The following is a 22,481-nucleotide window of genomic DNA, read 5'->3' on the forward strand; positions in this document are numbered from 1 at the left end:
GGGTACTTCAGCTCATAATGGAACTGGAATTATTAAATATATGGTATTTTATTGGTTAAAACATAAGGGTAAAAAAGGTATTTGTAACTAGGATGAGTGGTTGATTTCTCCATTTTCTGGATTGTAATTTCTGAACATTAATTGTATCTTTGTTTTCTCATCCCTCCTCTAGTTCCTTGCTAGGGGTGGGTACCCTCTTATAATATATTTGTCGTTTAAAAAAAACTAATAAATAAGAACAATATATTTTACTAAACTAGTTTCTAAACCGTGGGAACCACTGATTATAGAATTAATTAAACTTTCATAAAAAAATTTATAATTATTAATCAATTATTTTAAATGAATTATTAATTAAGAGATATATCAAAATTTTAAAGTTATTATAACTTCAAATTTAACATATAATTAGAAAATGTACATTTGAATTTTGAAATGACTCTAATATATCTACATGACATATTGCATAATATTAAATAAAGAGTTGTATTATAGTGACACTTATCAAAATAAGATTAAAACTCTTTATTTATTAGAATAATGATTATATTAATATAGTAAAATATATATGTATAAAGTATAATATAATAAACAAAATGATGTATCTTTAATTGGAAATGAGATTAATAAGTTGAAAGAATATATATTAAATCATGTTGTTACGGCTTTAATTCGTAAATTATTATAACTGTTATCAATTTATTTAATTAAATGGATTAGACTGATTAATTAATTGAATTTAAGAGATTCAAAATCTCAATACAACCCATTATTTATTGGGTTGAGTTTGGATTCGGTTGCTAAGTTTGGATTGGGATTGTCACCCGTGATATATAATTTTTTTATTGATCTATATTACCTTAATAAAATAATTAATTTATAAAATATTGAAGGGTAAAATCATGTATAAAGGTAATTAAAAGGACTGTAAGTGAAATTTATGAAATATATTCTGGTTTAATTTATGAAAAGATATCAGCTGAAATCATGGCTGTTAAGTTCCCGATCTCGATCTTGATCTTAATATCTTGCAAAACAATAGCGATCCAAATCTCACAAGTATATATCTGAAGCAAAATCTAAAATAAGATCTTAGGATCCTGACTAGGATCTTAAGATCTTAATACAGTCTGATCTCACCTCTATAGTTTTATTATATAATCGAATCTATTTTTTTTTTCAATTGCAAGTTGTAATCTTAAGCCTATAATTATATATCATAATGATCTTGTTTTCTTTTGTAATTAATATTTTTTTTTTCATAATTTTTACGGTTTGCAGCAATAAAAATTATAATTCAAATTAAAGTTAGTCAATATTGATGTCTTAATCAATATCAAGTTATAATGTATATTGTAAACCTAAAAGTTTACAAACAAATTTAAATATAAATTTGTTCTGATAGGATCTTTCGATCATGATCCAATCGGATGATTGCGATCTTGCAAACTAAAAAATTAAATCAGGTAAAATCTCAATCTTAAAGCTTTGACTGAAACTATGTTAAAATTATATTTTTTGTAATTTTTGGTTGACTCACATTTCACGTGCTACTTAGATTATAGGCGATAATTTGAATTGTAGGCTGGATTTAAAAGTTCAAAGAAAGTTAGGTGTGGCAATAAATACTCCTATACTATATATTCACACACGATGATGATGGTGATTGTTGAATGCATTCGAGATAGCACTCTTACAAACCCAAAACTCTATTTCCCATTTTTCTAGCTCTCCGCACTCTCCCGTTATTCCATTAAAGCAATGAAGGAAGCTGAAGAACAAGCAACAAATAACATCGGTAAGCACACTCTTAAGTTTGAACACTTTATAATTGTAACCGTTGCCTCTTTTCTCTAGCAAAATTTATGCAATAGTGACTTGTACCTTATTTAGGAACAGTTGTACATAATATTTGACCTCATGTGCACCTGTTTTATTATCTTTTTAGCATGGTAGTAAATAAACTAGGAGAGTTTAATAAATTAGGAGAGTTTGTAAAGGGAAAATCAATGACTGTCAAATTCATAGCAATCATGCAATATGCCTAGCACAAGTGTAAAACTTGCATATTAACGAAAAGTGACTATCAAGAAACTCTAGTGATTAGCTTTTACTTAATGAATTTTTTTCTTTTTTATTAAGATTTTCATATTTACATCCGTTTATTTTAAGATATACCCCATCTAAATCATATCATTATTCCATCAGTTGACTTTGGCTTCTCAAAGAAACAACCAACCAACCTGATCGCCAACCTTTTAATATTGCTTTGGTACAATTGAATTTAAAAAATAAGGGTTATTCTATATACACTATAAAAGTTCCAAATACACGATGTAGTGATTAGTTATGTTTATTTAGTCAAATCTTATTTTAAGATTTCAACAAACCTTTTACATAATATGTATTTTCATCTGTCACCCTTCTATTTGAGAATGCATTTCAGAATTTTTGTTTCTTCTTATACAAAGCTATTTCCCACATCCATTATTTTGAATGATATTAACATAATATAGTATAATATTATAGTGTGTACAATAATTTACGAGAATAACCGATTGTTATTATTATATTATATATTAGTTTCAAAGTGTTTATGAATAGAATCTTTTCGTGTTTTTGGGTTTTAGCACAAAAGTTTTGTATTTTGTAAAATTTGGTAGCTATAATTTAATATTGTACAGAAAAAGTCCCTATAAAGTTATGAGAAATTGTTAGAAAAATCTCAATATTTTCGGAAAAGTTTCACTTTAATCCAAAAAAAAATGAACATAAAAATTCTGATTATTTCATTTTGGCTCAAATTAACAAAAAAATCATTTTTTTTCTTTTAACAGGAAATAACATATTATCGTGTAAAACCAAATAATCATGATTTTTCAGTAAAAAAAATAGTGACTGAAGTGAAACTTTTCCGAAAATATTGGGATTTTTTTAAAATTTTCCCTAAAGTTATTTATTTATTTTTGTTTTACAAAAATAGTCCATATATTTAAGATTTTCATATGTTCACATGTGTCACCCTTAAGTAGAAAATAAATTACAAAAAAATTATAGAAAATGTCATTGAGCAGTTTTTTTTACAGAAATACTCAATGTGTTTAAAAAATTATAAAAATGGTTCCTACCTAATAGAAAATTTACAGATTATATTCACTACACACCCATTTATGTGTCTTCCCCGAAACGGTTTGTGGGCATTTTATATATATATATATATATATATATATATATATATATATATATATATATGGTCTTTTTTTGTACAATGTTACCTATAAAATTGTTATTCTATATTCCAATTATGTCCTTACTTGTAGTAAGTTAACATCTAATATATATATATATATATATATATATATATATATATATATATATATATATATATATATATATATATATATATATATATATGCTTTCTACGTGGTATTGGGAAAATAACTTAAGAAGGTGACAGAAATACTCAATGTGTTTAAAAAATTATAAAAATGGTTCCTACCTGATAGAAAATTTACAGATTATATCCACTACGCACCCATTTATGTGTCTTCCCTGAAACGGTTTATGGGCATTTTGTGTGTATATATATATATATATATATATATATATATATATATATATATATATATATATATATATATATATATATGGTCTTTTTTTGTACAATGTTACCTATAAAATTCTTATTTTATATTCCAATTATGTCCTTACGTGTAGTAAGTTAACATCTGATTGGTATATATATATGCTTTCTACGTGGTATTGGAAAAATAATTTAAGAAGGTGGTAACCAACTATCAGCTTTCTTAAGATTTAATCTATGTTTTTTTTTTGCATAATATTGACGATTAAACTCTCATGTTATACCCTTATGAGCAGAAAGAACCTATATCATCATTTTTATCTCTTCAAATCGATGAATACAATTGTTATAGTCAAACCTACTTTAAATACAACATCCCTCAAACGTGATAATTATAAGTATTTATATAATTAGGTAGTTGTGTCATGTTTTTAATTGACACAACAATTTTTATAGAGCATGAACCTGACACAACACGATGTTATATATTGTTTTACTAACAGGAAAACTATCCAATTAAAACAGATAAATAAACACGACAATCATGATAAAGATAAAATAAATCAAACATTTAATTTGTTTAATTCATAATTAATATTGTAAAACACGACAAACATATTTGATTATCGTGTCAATTTCATGTCAAAGTTTGAACTCTAACACAACACGACATGACCTCGTGTTTTTTATACATGACAGGAACACGACACATGTATAACTTCAAATTTCAATTACATCCAAATTACGTTTCGTATTGTATATTTTTATCGTGTCATGTTATCGATTAACACCCCACTTTTAAGAAACAAACTCTATTTCCATAAGCTAATCAAACAATTTTAATGTTGTGTAATTTGAACATAAATTGAGAGTTTATGATTAATGGTGTATATAAAAAAGGATCAAATTTAAACAAAAGTGAGAGATAGGTATCCTCTTAAGTCATTTGGTGCTTAACCTACTACAATTATGACCGATCCTAGGGTATAATATGAATATATCTTTACTGTTTTGATAAATATGTATCGAGAAATTTCCAAAAAAGTTCTAAAATTTTAGTCTAATTTATGAAAAAATCCCAAACTAAATTTTGTTTATAGAAAAACACAGAATACCAGTTAAAACTTCGAAAAAACTCTTTTCCACCGGTTTCGCAGATTTTGTCGGTATTCTGTCTTTTTTCGTTAGTTTGCTTAAAATTTTAAGACTTTTCCAAAAGTTACTTAATAACCAAAATATTAAGACTTTTTTAAAAATTACCATGAAATTAATGGATATTTTTATGAACTTATTATTTATGAACATAAAAAATATTTTTATTATAAAGAAAGAAAATACATTTATTGCTAATTTCTAAGAATAAATTACTAGTCTAAGTATTCCTCTATTGCTTCTTGACCACTCACAATTTACTTTTCACTCTCGATAGATGTGTGTAATTTTATGGTTATTATCGGGTAATGTTTGGATGTTAGGTGATGGTTTGGTTAAAGACATAATAAAAGATCTATATGTTTGTGTAACGATATTTTCTAATAAAATGTGAGCATATAGCAACATGCCTAATAGCAATTAGACACTTATTGATTGTGTATTAATAAATATTGTTAACTCTTGTATTGGTCATGTCTAACATAATACTTTTCACTATGACACCCACAACGATACATAGGAAGAACATAGAGACTTTGAAGTGGTCAACAAACAATAGGGAAGTACATAGTCGACCATTCTATTCCTAGAAATTAGCAACAAATGGATTTCATTTGTTTATAATAAAAATATTTTTTATGTTTATAAATGATTTGTTAATAATAATATCCATTAATTCCATAGTAATTTTCAAAAAAAAAAAATTACAATATTTCGGTTATCGGGTAATTTTCAGAAAAGTAATAATATTTTGAGCAAACTAACGAAAAAGGACAGAATACCGGCTAAATCAACAAAACCGATCAAATAGGGTTTTTTTCGAAATTTTAGCCAGTATTCTGTGTTTTTCTGTAAACAAAAATTAGTTCGAGACTTTTTCATAAATTATAATAAAATTTTAGGACTTTTCTGCAAATTTCCTAATATGTATCAACCACATTTTCTTTTCAATATTACTATATTCTCTTAATCGATTAAAACGTATTATCTATATTCTAGTTTTTCGAGATATTATAGGGATACGAATAGAAGAAACCAATATAGTTATTTTTTAAAAGTATTTTATAATAAATATTGATAAGCATCTTTTTTATTTCAAAAAAATAGTTTCATCCATTTGTTAAATATCAAACAAACACCTATAATATCCGATTTTGGTATCAATTTGGATAAGTACATGATTTTTCTAATAGTATTGATTTTCTATTTGTTAATATTCTTATATTCTTATAAATATAAATAAGAGTTTAAAAATATAAATTACAAAAGATAAGGCCTTTTTTGAACCTTTTAATCAAGTTAAGGGGCCAAACTTGAATAAAAACAAACAGTATGTCAAATCAAGAAACTCACCTAGATCATTAAATGATTAATTGATGCTGGTCCAAAATTTTGTTGATTTTTTTATTTCAATGCACGATTTGTTTAATACTCTAAGATAGGAGGCCCATAGTTCTTACTAGTTTTGTTTTATTTGAGTCGAATATAATTAACTTTCTGTAGTTCAAAAAAATAAAGTAATTTGTTAATCGGACAACATGCTGTTTATTTTATTTTATTAAAATCTAATATATTTTAATAAAATAAAAGTCATTTAGTTTTGTTAATTTATAATCTTAGGTAAAAAAATGTTTATTTTATCTAGCTTATATTTCTCATAAAACATTTTTAAAATTATAATTTTATGTAGATCTAATATGGTTTTATCTTCTTTGATTTCTTAATATCATTAATAAAACTTTCCTTAATCATAATTAAATAATAGATAAAACATAATTAAATCCATACATTTTGTATGTTCATGTTTTATTTTATGGAAGGAATCTCACGATGATTTATGTTAGCGTTTGGTGTGTGGTTGGGATTTACCTTAATCCTAAGAATAAAAAATGGATAAGAACAAAATATCATAAAATATTTGATTTCTTGTTTTATTAAATGTATGAGACCAATGGACAACCAATACAATAATGAATTGTATTTGGTATTGAAAGTTTTACATAAAAGATGTTTTTTATAATGAAATATTAACTCATTAGTTTTTCAAAAACAAATAAACTAAAAGATGTTTGGTCAAGACTAACTTTTTAAGAAAAAAATTGTCGATCTTTCGAAATGTAAGGAATAACTGACTTTTTGAAAGAAAAAAAAAATGATTAAAATTTTCAAAAACACTACCGAAGACCCTTAGAGTAATTTAAAAAAATATAAGACCTATGATCTTGGACATGCAATAAAAGGTTATACGTTCACCTGGACTTGATTAGTTTTTCTGTGGAAATCTCAAGAAACGGCCAAAAACACATGAAATCATATAATAGCTTGTATCTTGACATTTGTTTCGTGAAAATATGAGAATCTCAACAAAATCATGAAATTTTTTCACATGAATGGAACAAGGTAGCGATACAAATAAACTTGTATAATATGCATATATAATTCGACCTTGACATAGGTTTCGTTAATATAGCTCTAATTACCACTGAATAGTTTTTTTGAAACACATCTACTTTTGGTTTAATTAGTTTATTTTTTCTAAATCTTTAACTAGTGCTAAGAAATATGCTTTATCATTGTTCACAAAAAAAAATAGACAATTTAAAAGAACTTTAAGGGAGGTTATCAATCACAATATCAAAATATAGTTTAAGTAACCACACAATAATATGATTTTCTAAAAGTCCAATCTTCATCAAAGTATTGTCGCTATTATAACATGAACACATGTCAAAATATAAATTAGACATTATGAATACCTACCGAGTAATACCAAAATTTCAAAATTTTGAATTTGAATCGATACAATCATTTGACTAATGAGAAATCTCCAAATTATGTGTAATATCATTAATAAAAGTTGAGTCTTTAACCATATATGGTTAGAAAGTCTTTAACTCATTGAAAACTCTTAAACTTTTAATAGTTATTCTCGAAGAAAGTCATAATCATTGTTCATTTAATGGAAATAAAAATATTGAAATATTAGCCAATAAAAATAGAAGATGCAATGCAATATCCTATTACCTATTCGTAAGTGAATCTCATAACCTAACAAGTCAATGAGTCAAAGTAAGAAGTGTCTTACATCATCATCATATGAGAGTATCCAAGTAAAGGCACCCTTACTGCCTAACATTTTTAAGAACCCCAAACTTAAAGCTAGGATATGTGACCATTCACATATCCCTATACACAGTACCTAGCCTTGCATACAAGTGAGGCAATTTCTAAAGTACCATAACTAAGTTAATTTGAAGCTTTTGGTTATACATCCTTAATATAGTCAACCATCAACAAACTCAAGTCATTCTCATCCTAGCATGAATACACAAACTCGTGAGGAAAAGTCATCTAAAATCATCATAGTGATGTAATCTATAAAACATAGTCTTAGAAAATATAACTTCATGTATGTATACATTGATATATGTTATATTTCACATAGAAAGCAAGTTGGGAAAACATTTAATCATTCTTCATTTCATAAAATCATAATTTTTTTTAAGGACATGTATTCAGTAGTTAGTCACTATAGATGTTCTGTTAGTTAATCCTTATTGCTTCTTAAACTTCAATACCTCTTAATCTTCACCTATAGACATGAGCCAAGATTACATATTGACCAAAGTACCCCTAATTAGGATACATAACTATTCATATACTCCTAGTTCTCATAATAATTGAAGTTACTGAATGCAAAGTAAGTCATGAAAAAGTTAGAAAGTTTTTTGAAAAATCATATAGTTCACTACATAGTCGTGTAATGTTTGTGAAAGGAATTACAAGAATGTGTAATTTTGGTTATATAGCCTAAAATGCAATTTTTCACAACTGGTTTCACAAGTACACCCATTTTTTTATGATTTTATATATATATATATATATATATATATATATATATATATATATATATATATATATATATATATATATATATAAGGTTTTAAGTATTTTATACCTTCTACCTTAATTAATAATTTTAATCTATCATTTCCTAATTATTTCTTGATTATTAATTCATTTAGACATAACAAGAGCTTTAGGGGAGCTCATGTAGATATTATGCAATGATGACCAATAAGCTCTTAATGACTTTCACCATCAACAAAAATTATTCTAATTATTTAATATGATCATATTTAAGTCCTAAACATCTTAATGAGTTCAAAAACATCTTATTGGTTCATGGAACGCTTGATTCCAAGACATTCATAGGTTGGAAATGGTGATTCCCTAGTTTGCTATATCTGAAGTTTAAATATTCTTCCCATTTGATTTTCAGGAAAACCAACCATCAATTCTAGTATCAACTTGATCTCGTGTTTTTGTTTATAGTGATTCACATAAAGGTTGATTTAGAACATTAGTCCGATCTCCAAAATCTCATAGTTTTCAATGGAAGCTCTAGTTGACGCTTATGCCCATTATTAAACCCAAGTGATAAAATTTAGGGTGCTCTGATCATTGATAAAAATTCAATTAATTAACCAAAATCAATCAATTAAAACTCACATGATTCCATCATGGATGAATATTATGTAACCCCTAGTATTGACCAAACACCACCACAACCAATTAGGGTTAGATTCTAAGTGGGTTAGGAGTTGAAATGCAAGAAATAATATTAGATTTGACTATTGATATCATATGAAGGCCTATTTTTGGATTTAGAGTCAAATCTAAACCTTAGATTAAGATTTAGCTAGAAAGAGTATGAATTCTACCTTCTAATCTTTATCATGGACTCTTATATTCAAACCCCGCCTTATTCTTTAAAAAGTCCACTTTTGGATCTCCATTGAAGCATGATAATTCATCTATGGGAGATTTCCATACACCATGTTCTGTTTCTCTTCCTAAATGGACATATTATCCTTAACTAGGTTAACTACTATCAATATATTTCACAATGGAGCCTTATGTTTTGTATATTCTAAAATGGACACTTTTTGACCAATTAGTTTTAATGGAACTTATTATTCTAAAACATATGTACCATAACTTCATATTCATAACACTATGATCAAGACTAAGTCAAAGTAACCCTTTAATATGAATAGTTGATAGTTTTGGTTCCTTCATCTACATTTTTATTCAAAGCTCATATTGTTATATTCTTTTTGCTATTTATCAATAATATAATTAAAACTATTAGAATTTTTATTTAATTACTTTTATTAATTATTTATATCTACTTAAATAAAGTTTAAACTAACCCCTAAAACATGATGTCACAATTAACCCCCCCCCCTTACCAAGGAGATTTCAATCATCGAAATCGTATGATAAAAGAGAGGTGCAACTATCCTTTCTTCATCTCCACTTCAGGCTCCCATGTGAGGTTCAATCCTAATGAGTTTATCTATTTAACTATATTAAGTAAATCATCTTTATTCTTAGCTTCTTTACTATTCTATCCACAATCTCTTAATATTCCTCAATTATGCATTTATTCTTGATTTGAATTTCATTTAATGTTAATAAACCCACCTCATCACCTAACCATTTCCTCAAATAGCACACATGAAATGCATTATGAACCATATTTAGCTCTTGAGATAACTCTAAACAATAATCTTGCTTCCTAACTCTCTCTCTCTCTCTCTCTCTAACACATTTAACAATCTGATTTATAGTATATTCAACTTCCATCTCTTCTAAAATGGATAAATCAACTCCATGGTGATACTTTGAATAACAGTTGACCAACTACTTCAAATTTCATCAGGCGACTTTTAATGCTTATGTAAATCTTTTGTTTACTCCGAACTGCTATCATTCTTTTTTTAGTTATTTCCACCTTCTTACTGGTCTTATGAATCAAATATGCCCTAGGAATACTTTTTCACCAACTTGTAACAAAGAAGATGGTGATATACACTTACGTCCATACAATGCTTCACATGATGTCATGTTAATCATTGGTTTCTACCTGTTTTTGTAAGGGAATCCAATCAATGAGATGCAATTAGTCCAACTTCCTAAAACTCTGAAAAACAAGATCTTAATGTATTCTTTAAACTCTGAATTTTCCTTTAATTTGACTTCTAGTTTGAGGATGGTAAGCAGTACTCAAACACAAATATTTCACTAATTCCTCTTGCATACTACTCCAAAAATATAAAGTGAAATCACAATCCAACACAATCGATAGAGGTACACCATGTCTCTACGCTACTTATTTTACATATAATTTTACAAGCTTTTCTATTGGACATGCTTCTCTCACTGCAAGGGGAAGCATATTCTTGGTTAACCTATCCATAATCACCCAAATCATTTCATATCTCTTTTTGGTTTATGTAATTTCTATCAAAAAATCCCTTAGCCATGCTTCTCACACTGTAAGGGGAAGCACATTCTTGGTTAACCTATCAATAATCACCCAAATCACTTCATATCTCTTCTTAGCTTTTATAATTTGTTCCAGAAAATCAATGTGATTTTTCCCCATTTCTATTCCATTACTTCAAGTGGTTCTTTATTACCATAAAGTAGTTGATGCTTGGTTTTGAAAAGGAAGAAAGTCAAACAAGAACTATTTACAAGAAAAAAGGCCTTTTACGACGCTCATTGCGCGTCGTAAATGGCTCAGACGACGCGCAAATGCGTGTCAAGGAAGGCCATGTCATAAAGATAGACGACGCGCATTTGCGCGTCGTCTAGAGACGATGCGCATTTACGACGCGCATTTACGACACGCATTTACGACGCGCGGTTACGACACGCAATGCGTATCAAGGAAGGCCCTGTCATAAAGGAAGACGACACGCATTCGCGTGTCGTAACCTTACGACGCGCGTGTTAATGACACGCAATGCGTATCAAGAAAGCTCGTGTCAAGAAAGGCCATGTCATAAATGAAGATGACACATATTTTTGCGTATCATAAATTTAAATATTTAAAAAAAAGTATATATTTATTAATTTTTATATTAAATTTGCATTTAATTTCTCGTAATAGAAATAAAATACTTTTTTGATAGATTTACTAATTTTCAAATTAAATAACACATTAAAAGTCTGATAATACAAAATAAAATACCATAAACAATAAAGATAATTCATTGCACTAAGGACCATTTTAACAAAAGAATATAACATTATATACCATAAGTACCCTCAAGTAATCAATCTCTTACAATGTTACTAAAAATACCCTCAAGTAATCAATGTCTTACAAAGTTAAGAGACTTAGATACTCAGTTGGTATGTAATATGGCACTAAGAAGCCCAAAAATTGTTTGTGTTTTTCCTGTTCCTGGTGGATCCTACATGGACAAAAGGTAAAGAAGCTGTTGCATCAAACCAATCAAGAAACAAAATATAGACCTTTTAGTTTATGTTTCTTGTTTACTTAACAAAAACAAGACTTAATCAAGAAAAAAAATATAGACCTGTCCCTAACCTTCTGTGCTGTGGAAAAAGCTAATCCAACCAAACCTCTTATCCTACCAACCTCTTTCTCAACTGCATCCTTCAACTTAGCATCAACCTGAAACCAAACTCATTTTATACATTAACCAATTATAAAACACTTCATATTAATATCTGAAAATTTTAACTAATGACAAAAATAAGAGGTTATTGGAATCGGAATAGGTGATTCCATCTTTGTACTACTTTTGGAATTCACTTCATATTGCTTTAAGATTCCTGATGTCTGAAACAAATTATAACCACACAATGCAAAAATATAAAAGTCAAAAGTCAAAAAAAGACGAACTTCACATAAAAAAATACCCATAGACTATCATTGCAAAAAAGACGAGCTTCACATAAAAAAATACCCATAGACTACCTTGATTTAAGAGGAAACAGAAATAAGTGGTTAATAATGTGTGGCCCAACAGAAGCTTCACGGTTTCTATCAGCAAAAAAGTACAGAAAATTATACAATACTTATTAAACCAAAAAAAGAATACATACATGCTCATTGAAAACACCTCCAACTCCAGATAAACCAAGAAGAACATGAGGTTTGACCTTTTTGACCTGCAAAACACCATAAAATTGGCATCCCCATTTGCAAAGTATATAACTTTTTTTTTTCTTTTCAAAAAAGTTTTTCATATAATTAACTAAAAAAAGCACAATTATTCCAAAAATAGATGTAACGTACCACTTCAAGAAGATCAGATCCCTCATGGAGACCTAAACTTTCAACCTCTCCAATATCTTTGGCAAATGGTGCAGCTGCTGAGTCAATACAACCTCTCTCCTTTGTGATCAAACCTTGCATCCAAAAAAAATTTAAAACTTTATATTCATAATAGCAACGCACTTACGTTTCCCCTTTTTATTTTCTATTCAAACTATTAGTTCACTAAAAAATAATAGAAACAGAATAAGATGGTAAGTTGGACGAGGGCATTTTCGTAAAATCATACGTCTTTACCAAGAATCTCTTCATTCAGTTTCATCAAGTGGCTTACATATACTTTTTAGCAATTGCAACTCTCAATCAGCTTCCTCCTCTTGTAGTCTTTGGAAGAACAGTCTCTCTCTTCCTTCTCCTTTTTATTCTCACAGTAACTGCTATAAAAGATAGATACGAGGATTAGAGAAGACACAGATCAGACAAAAATGAGAACAACAAAGAATCTCTTGTGACAATCCCTTGTGACATGGTGCTGATGTGGACAAGTGATCCTAGTGGCATTGCTTACATACAAACCATGAATTTAGATGGAGAGTCAAATTTAAAGACACGTTATGCTAGACAAGAAACATCCTTACTGCCATTAGGGTCAATATCAGGGGTAATTAGATGTGAACAACCTAATAGAAACATATATGAGTTCACAGCTAATAGAGTTAAATGGTCATAAAGTTTCCCTTAGTCAATCAAACATTATCTTACGTGGGTGTCAGGTGAAAAACACAAATGGGTTATAGGTGTTGTTGTGTATGCAGGACAAGAGACAAAAGCTATGCTAAATAGTGCAATTTCCCCTTCAAAAAGAAGCAGACTTGAACAAGCAATGAACTCAGAAACTATCTGGTTATCTGTTTTTCTATTCATATTGTGTCTTGTTGTTGCTATTGGGATGTGTTTATGGCTGATGAGTCATCAGGATGCAATTGATACGATTCCTTATTACAGAAAGAGTTATCTTATAAAGGGAAAGTTTCCAGGAAAACCGTATAAATACTATGGGATTCCAATGGAGACGTTTTTTTTTGCTTTTTTGAGTTCTGTTATTGTGTTTCAGATCATGATTCCGATATCTTTATACATCGTCATGGAATTGGTTCGATTAGGTCAATCTTATTTCATGATAGAAGACAAACACATGTATGATAGTAGTACAAACTCAAGGTTTCAATGCAGATCCTTAAGTATAAATGAAGATTTAGGTCAAATTTGCTATGTGTTTTCTGATAAAACTGGAACACTTACTGAAAACAAAATGGAATTCAGAAAAGCTTCTATTTTGACACGTGTATATATACTGTGTGTTTACTTGATTTCTTCAATTTTACCCCAGACCATGACTATTGACTAGCCTCTAAAAATCAGGTGTGCATGCTGAAATGGTGTTGACACGTGTATATATACTGTGTGTGTGTGTTGAAGAATAGTTGAAATGAAAAACTTACATGCCAACTAGAAATGGCTCTACATAAGAAAACAAGTGAACTTAAATCCACTGATGTGTTCACTTTCACCTACAAACCAAAAAAACATAAGTAAGTTTCTGCTTCAAATCAAATCAAAAGTCAAAACCAAACAAAAGCAGATGCATACCATTGCATAGAGACCTCGAAAAGCATCCTCCTTTTAAATATCATCCCGAATTTTGTTGACATTAAGAAATTTAAGTATTGTCAAATGATGTTTTAAGTAAAAATTCTAAGAAAAAGAAAATGAGGTTGAAGTTGTAAAAATTTTGGGATTACATGGCTAAAGCAATATGTCATGCTTGCATGAAATGCTCCGTGTGAGGTGATACAAGCTGAGGACAAACTCATGCAAGTCTACACAGGGTGATTGCACTATTTTAAGTGACTTATTAATCCCTTCACAAATAACATCAAAAAATACTAGATGATGATACGACCCATGTTGGTAGAAGCTCCACCTGGTCGACTAGACCCGCTGTTGTTGGACCGAATTACCCCTCCACTAGTCTTGGGTGTGCCGATACTGAACTTGTTCGACCCCCACCCTTGTTCTTATCGTCCTTGGGTCCCTTTTTGAAGGATCCAAACTCGAGCTCAAATTCAGGATCTTCCTTGTCCTTCTCCTCCTCTTGAATGAGTTTCCCCTTGACAGTTTTCGTCAAGTTATTGATAGCTTGCAGGACTTCTGTGAATTGTGCAACATTCTCCTTCTTGGCGAGGTCAGCTTCCTCTCGAAGCTTGGTAAGATCCTGCTCCAAGGCTGCAACACCTGCCTCTAATCCAGCTATCTTCTCAGAATTTGTTTTTGACATGTTGACACCAGAACCGTAGCAGCTCTGATACCAATTAATAGGTTCAAGATCCTAACCCGCAGGTAAGAACCTTAACCAGGCCTCCTGTAGTTCGAGAAACAGGGAATTCTCCAGCAAATCGTCTAAGACTTTTATTCCAGCATAAAACGTGATTTATCCCTAGAACATTAATTATATAGTCATATTAACCTAATCATAATCCAAAACCAGATCCTAAAAAATAGGAATTCTAAACTAAATAAAAAACTATTATTCTAATTAAAAGGAAAGCTAAATAAAAGGAAAACATTTAAAAATTCTTTCTTGAATCTTAATGCTTATCCCTTCGTCAATATACTTGACCAAAACGACCAACATGGGTCGTATCAGATGATTCAGATGATAAACAAAAAAACAAATAAATAAATAAAGGACATTTGACACTTATAAAAAAGATAACTGATACTTGTCGCCATACCAGTTACTTAGCAGCAACCTCAAGAAACTTAGCTAGGCGTGGGTGCAAATGAGTTGGACAAACCTACTAAACAAAAAACACCAAAAAGAGTTAATATATAGTTAACATAAACCATTGTTAACAACTAGGCGTAATGAAATTGGATGACTATATTCCCAAATTACCCTTGCCAGGTCTCCAAGCAATGCAAATTGATATCTCGTACAATAGTTTTGAGTCCAACTCCATCAGCGTGTGCTTTTGAGTGAATTCCTTGGGATAAACCTTCCATATACGCTCTGTTATCCCTTTCCTTTTTGAACAAAACACCATAGCGAGACTCCAAATATGTAATAATAATCGATCGATAGAGTTTCTACATAAGTTGCAGGTGATCAAAAATGGCGGAAATCAGGAAATGTAAATTGTACCTTTAGCGAGATTAGGGTAAAGCCATCACGAATTAGAGCCATCATTACCTGTGGGAGACCTAGGGGAAGTTGATCGCCTCTATCCACCTGCCAAAAAAGTGAATCGTCTTCCCGTAAGTTTTCGGCGCTTTCTCCCGATCTTGCCGCTCAACCGGACCAGGGACGCCGGGAAGGAAAAGGACGTCGCTCTTCACCTCATACTCGTGGATGTGCCACATCGGCTTTTCTGAGTCCGGCAAGGTTAAGAACAATTTTTATGTTATGATGTTTTGAACTCCTATTAACCGGGCATCGGCGACTGGACGATCGTAGATCAAGCACTGTCTCATATCCTCGTTTTGATGGCGATGGAGACGGCGGCATAAATGGAAGGGGGATATCAGAGCACAAAATAGAGAGACAGGGGAGGCGGGAGAGAAAAGAGTCGAATGAGTGTTTAAAAAAGCCCTAGAAATTATCCCAATGATTTTCTGATATATGAATTGTTGAGGTATACAACAGAGATGGTATCGTGATTAGGGTTTGCAGAGAAAAGGGAAGAATAGAACGAAGGGGATCTTGAAGCGGGGTATTAAAAATTTTAAGAATTTTGAGGGGATTTCATTTCCCCCTTTCAAGAACGCGCGTTTTAGTAAAAATCATAAAGCGACAATCACAGAGGACGCACGTTTTAGATAAAGTGCCCTCCGTGTTTTTTTTATTTTTTACATTAGACACTAATTTAAGGGCACGCAATAATGCGTGACCTAAATCCTCAAATTTTTTGAACAGACGACACGTTTTTATTGTCACTCTCTTTTGCGTAACATAAATCAGTGAGCGTCGTGATTTGCGCGTCGTGAAAGGGTCTTTTTCTTGTAATATTGTACTTTGCAATGTCAACTTTTATTGTTGGTCAATAGTAATATGGTTTCAAATCCGTCTACATTTGTATGGTCCGGGTGTATTTAGTATCCGAATTCATGAGCCTCATCAAGTATTATATTTCTTCTGTTCCTAATAATAGCAATCTTTTGTCCGGCCTTGAAATGTTTTCCCCTAGTTTTTCTTTCCTCGAGTTTTTCTCTTTGCTTGCATTTTCTTGTGTCCCTTTCAAAACATAAACAGCAGATGATATTACTTCATTTCTTAGGGCCTTAACATGCCTATATTCTTTCATTTATTTCTACTCAAATCATCCACCACTATGTTATCCTTGTCGTGATGATATGTAATTTCACAATCATCATATTTATGTAGTTACATCCACCATCTCTGCCTTATATTAAAAAAAATTTATGGGTAAGTAGATATTGTAAAAATTTGTGAGCAATGTATTGTTGACATTTTATCTCTTACTAATTATGCCTACATATCTTTAAGGATTGAATAAGGGCTGCTAACTATAAATCATGGGTTTCATAGCTCAACTCAAGATATCACTTTACCCCATTGTTGCTTAGTTAAAATAGATCCAAGTCATTAAATGGATGGAAATAGTGAGCTTCTTATGCAAGATATATATATATATATATATATATATATATATATATATATATATATATAGGGTTAGGTTATTTTGTTTTTACTAACTATTGTGTGCCAGAATGCACTGATCTGGACCATCGGATGGAATATAATCAAATGTCATGATTTGAGGGTCTATGGTAGTAGAATAGGATAGCATGTACCATATAATCACACAAATTTCAGCATAAGGGCATTTTAGTCAATTAACCTATATTAAAAAAGGAAATTTTCGGATTTTTAGGGATGATTAATTCCTTTATTTTTTAAAAATCTGAATATTTTAAATTAATTCAAATTTAAAAATCTGATTTTATTCTGTCAGAATGATAGAATGTCAACCATAAACTAGTAAATGCATTTTTCGATTTTATTCTGTCAGAATGGCAGAATGTCAAACATAAACTAGTAAATACATTTTGAAAGAATACACAAAATCGATTCTTGAACTAATAATATATCAAAAAATTACATTGTATGATTGTGATTCATTGAATAATAACAAACATTCTGAAAGAATAAACAAGTATAATTCTTAAAAAATAACAGCATTTTTAAAAAATGAGTGCGATCATTCTTTAATTCATTCTTCAACCCTTTCCCATCAGGTCTTCAAGCCATTCTTGAAGCCTTTTCTACCAGAAATTCATTGCCAAGTAATTTGTAGTGATACACTTGTAAAACCTGCACATTAAACATACAAATAATTAACTATAATTCTATCAGAATACAACAAATAATATTCTTACAAAATAAACTATTCTGCAAGAATATTATTTAAGAATTTGTATTATCAAGAATATATCCAACAAACAAAATAAGGAACTAACATCAACCTATTCTGACAAAATAAGGAACTAACATTCTTCGGGTTCCATGTGTTTCTTCTCGATATGTTCAATGTATTTAACTGCAAATTCTGACAGAATAAGGAACTAGCATCAACCTATTGTTATGAAAATGGCATCCAACCCAATCTAAATTGAGTTATATAGTTTTGAAAAGAATAAGGAACAAAGTGAAGTAAAAACATTAATAATTTTTAACTATTTTTTCATTGAGGCATTTTATCGAACACATGGAGGCCATGACAGAATGTTGTTTCAAGAAATTACATGTGATTAGATTAAGCATATCAGAACCATCAACATCAAATGAGTTACACAGGAGGGTATACCTCCTGTGTTCGGTTTCCATACGATCGAACAAAAAAAAACATAAATGGTTATGTGGCTTTGGTTTTGATTGAACTGATAATATTTGAGAAATATAATTACATACCTATGACTGGTGAGTATAAATCACTGTATTTTAGGATCGGTCCATGGATTTGGAACGAGAGAGATAAAGATAACGGCTGTAAAATAAGATCGAATAAAGCCTGAATCTTGTTGAAGGTCCTTGCAGGCGGTGGTGCAAATAGGTACATGGAAGAAGGAGGGTGCGAGACGAGAGGATACATCAATTGTAGAAGAAGAAGCAGAATCGGCGATGGTGAGCCGATGATGAATGTGTTCGGTCCCAAATAACTAGGTCAGATATATTAACTTTATTTCCTTAATTGAATGAATTCAATTAAATCATTTCCTTAATTAAAAGTATCAAAAGTCCAAAATACCCTTTAATGATTTATTTAATTCTTTATTATTTCTTGAATTCTCATTAGTGCATTTAGGCACACAATAGTTGTTAAAAACATTTGAATCTAACTCAATATATATATATATATATATATATATATATATATATATATATATATATATATATATATATGAGAGAGACAATTGTGAGAGTGTCAGGGTGTTGGTGAGAAGTGGTTGGATCTACAAAAGTAGTATATATGTTGACTAAAGAAATTGTTAGTGGCTAAAAACATAGATAAATTATAGGGTGAAGAAGAGAGATAGAGAAAGAGACATGTCTAGTGACTATGGAGAATAGATGGAACAAATAAGGTGGATGTATATATATATATATATATATATATATATATATATATATATATATATATATATATATATATATATATATATATATAGAAGAAGAGAGATAGAGAAAGAGACATGTCTAGTGACTATGGAGAATAGATGGAACAAATAAGGTGGATGTATTTATATATATATATATATATATATATATATATATATATATATATATATATATATATATATATATATATATAAAACATAGATCCAAATTGTAACAAACAAAAAAAATACTATAAGGAGCTTATGTGTGAAAAAAAGTTAAGAACTAACCACATCTATTATCCAATGACCATTTGCATAAAAATAAAATTAAAGTGAAAAAAAGTTGAAGAAATAACCATACATATTATCCTAAACTACAATGACGATTTGTATAATTTACTCTATCTATGTTATCAATAACAATAATTATGTGTGATAACTTAAATATATTAAAGATGATAAAATTACAACAAATATAATTATGCATAAAAATAAAATTATTATTATCAAAATCTTACCACTTTATTATTTAATTTCGAATATTATAATTAGAAAATATAATACAATGTTGTTGAAAGAAACAGCATTAATAATAAGAATTTTAAATGATTTATAAAACTAATCAATTTTTTATTAGTAAACAATATTTTAATAAAATTTCCCTCATACAGTAACATGATAATTGATAAAGAAAAACATCTAAAAACCGTATATTCTAGACGTCCAAATCTACTCCATGACTATCATGTAGGAATATTAATGTTTACCTTGAACCTCGTTTACGAAATTCAAGTATGACTCAATCTAGTGTTTTCCATTGTTGGGTGTAGTACATATCTACAAAACAATTAGAAATAATTAAAAATGGCCTTGTAGATCTTGCATTAACGGTTAATTTAACATGGACGTACATGTTTCATTTGGTGATTCTAAGTCTAAACAAACTCTTTTTGCTTAATCGTTATAGCCTATAGATCACAAGAAAATCAATTAGACGGCGGAAGAGGTTCGTCACTGTTTCTACAGTACAAGTGGTGGATACAGATAATAGTGTTCACTGTGTTTGTACTCTCCGGTCAATCAACCGCAACAATGTTGGGAAGACTTTACTTCATCAATGGTGGAAACAGTAAATGGATGGCAACACTTGTTCAAACTGTTGGATTTCCACTTATGTTCCCATTTATCTTCCTATTTTCACCTTCAAAAACACCACTGGAGCATCACCACCAAGTCACTGGAAAATCTTCTTGGACTACCCTTGTGATTCTGTATACAACTCTCGGTATATTCTTGGCTGGAAATTGTATGTTGTATTCTTTTGGACTCAATTTTTTGCCAGTTTCCACGTATTCGTTGATATGTACGAGTCAACTCGCTTTCAATGCCTTGTTTTCATACTTCCTTAATGGACAGAAGTTCACTCCGTTCATAGCTAATTCGCTTGTTCTTCTTAGTTTTTCGTCTATGCTACTTGTGTTTCAGAGTGATTCTAAAGAGACCGGGAAAATATCAAGAAGCAAGTATATCATTGGTTTTGTATGCACAATCGCTGCCTCTGCAGGTAACGTCTTCCTTAAACCATTAATAAGAGATGTTAATTGAACAATAGACATATTTTAGAAAAATTTTAACGTATCAAATTATATTCTTGTGGAGTTTTATATAATATATGGTTACTTTTTTATGAATTATCATATTTTTGTTTCCTGTAGTAATGGTGTAGTAATGACGTTTATTCAACTTATTTATTTTGGTCATATGTCGTGAAAAACTTACTGAAACAATTTTATAAAATAGTAGCTACTTGAAGACGATAGACTTTTAAGGGAAAATATCACCAACATCACTAGAAACATTTCACAACATTTTAAGCATCAGAATAACTTATGAATCTCAAAAAGATGAAAATTATGAAATAAAAGTTTTTCATTAGTCTTGCACATTATATAGCAACAACTTAAGCCATATCATCACCATAAAAAATATGAATCTTCATTAACATATAAACAAAAAGATACACAATTTCACATAAGTTAAAACATGGTTACTATATATTTAATAAATTTTGCATATATAATCATGCATTTAACCATTAATTAAGGTGGTATAGTGACTTGTGGTGATGACTTGGGAATTAAGTATCCAAAATGGAGTTGACCCATGTTCGAATCTCACATGCTTCAACCTTGATTGTGGTGACATGCAGTTCAATATAAAAATTATGTTTTGGTTGTGTAGGGTGGGGTTTGATGCTTTCAATAACACAACTTGCACTTCAAAAGATATTGAAATCTACAAGCTACAAGGTGGTATTTGATATAACCGTGTATCAAAGCTTGATAGCAACTGTCGTAATTCTCATGGGACTATTTGCTAGTGGTGAATGGAAGGATATAAAGGAGGAAATGTGGGATTTTGAGTCTGGACAGGCTTCGTATATAATAAATCTTGTAGGAACAGCTGTCTCATGGCAAGTTTTCACGGTTGGTTATATTGGCTTGATCTTTGAGGTTTCATCTCTTTTTTCAAATGTTATTAGTACTTTAGGTATCCCAATTGTGCCCATTTTGGCAGTGGTGTTTTTTGATGAAAAGATGAATGGGGTGAAGGTGGTCTCCATGTTGTTAGCTATTTGGGGGTTTGTCTCTTATATCTATCAACATTATCTTGATGACTTGAAGGAAAAAGAAAATGCTAGATTTGTAAATCTTGATCGTGAAGTTAATCTTACAGAAACAAGAATGACTAGTCAATAAATGTAATGGTTAGAGACTTCGTATTCTTTGAATTGCCATCAAATGACAATATGTATACAGAAAGTTGTAAGTCGATTTTTGTTTTATAAGTGAAGATATGAGGTCTATTATGTGTATTGTATTGATACTACCATTTGTTATGTATTTATATTTTTGACGATATTATGATTTTGACGCTACATTTTCATTGATGCTACATTCTCAA

At 29.8% G+C, this 22,481-nt stretch overlaps 1 protein-coding gene and 1 pseudogene across 1 annotated transcript; one reads left to right on the forward strand and one right to left on the reverse strand.

Annotated features, from left to right (window-relative positions):
• Positions 1–1,664: 1,664 nt before the first annotated feature.
• LOC145098797 (putative purine permease 10) lies at positions 1,665–22,445 on the forward strand. Its single transcript, XM_079036405.1, has 3 exons — positions 1,665–1,798; positions 20,485–21,081; positions 21,759–22,445. Exons 1-3 carry the CDS (start codon positions 1,762–1,764, stop codon positions 22,274–22,276), a joined length of 1,152 nt encoding a protein of 383 aa, XP_078892531.1. The 5' UTR covers positions 1,665–1,761; the 3' UTR covers positions 22,277–22,445.
• On the reverse strand, positions 15,780–17,473 carry LOC145095918 (oil body-associated protein 1A pseudogene; annotated as a pseudogene).
• Positions 22,446–22,481: the final 36 nt, after the last annotated feature.

Source organism: Lactuca serriola, chromosome 1 (genome assembly GCF_051521515.1).
Source record: "Lactuca serriola cultivar US96UC23 chromosome 1, Lser_US96UC23_V15, whole genome shotgun sequence".
Lineage (NCBI taxonomy): Eukaryota > Viridiplantae > Streptophyta > Magnoliopsida > Asterales > Asteraceae > Lactuca > Lactuca serriola.

Coding starts and splice junctions, on each gene's coding strand:
- LOC145098797 (XM_079036405.1), top strand. CDS start 1,762: ATGAAGGAAGCTGAAGAACAAGCAACAAATAACATCG. Junction 1,799..20,484: donor ACAAGCAACAAATAACATCG/GTAAGCACACTC, acceptor TAATCGTTATAG/CCTATAGATCACAAGAAAAT. Junction 21,082..21,758: donor CACAATCGCTGCCTCTGCAG/GTAACGTCTTCC, acceptor TTGGTTGTGTAG/GGTGGGGTTTGATGCTTTCA.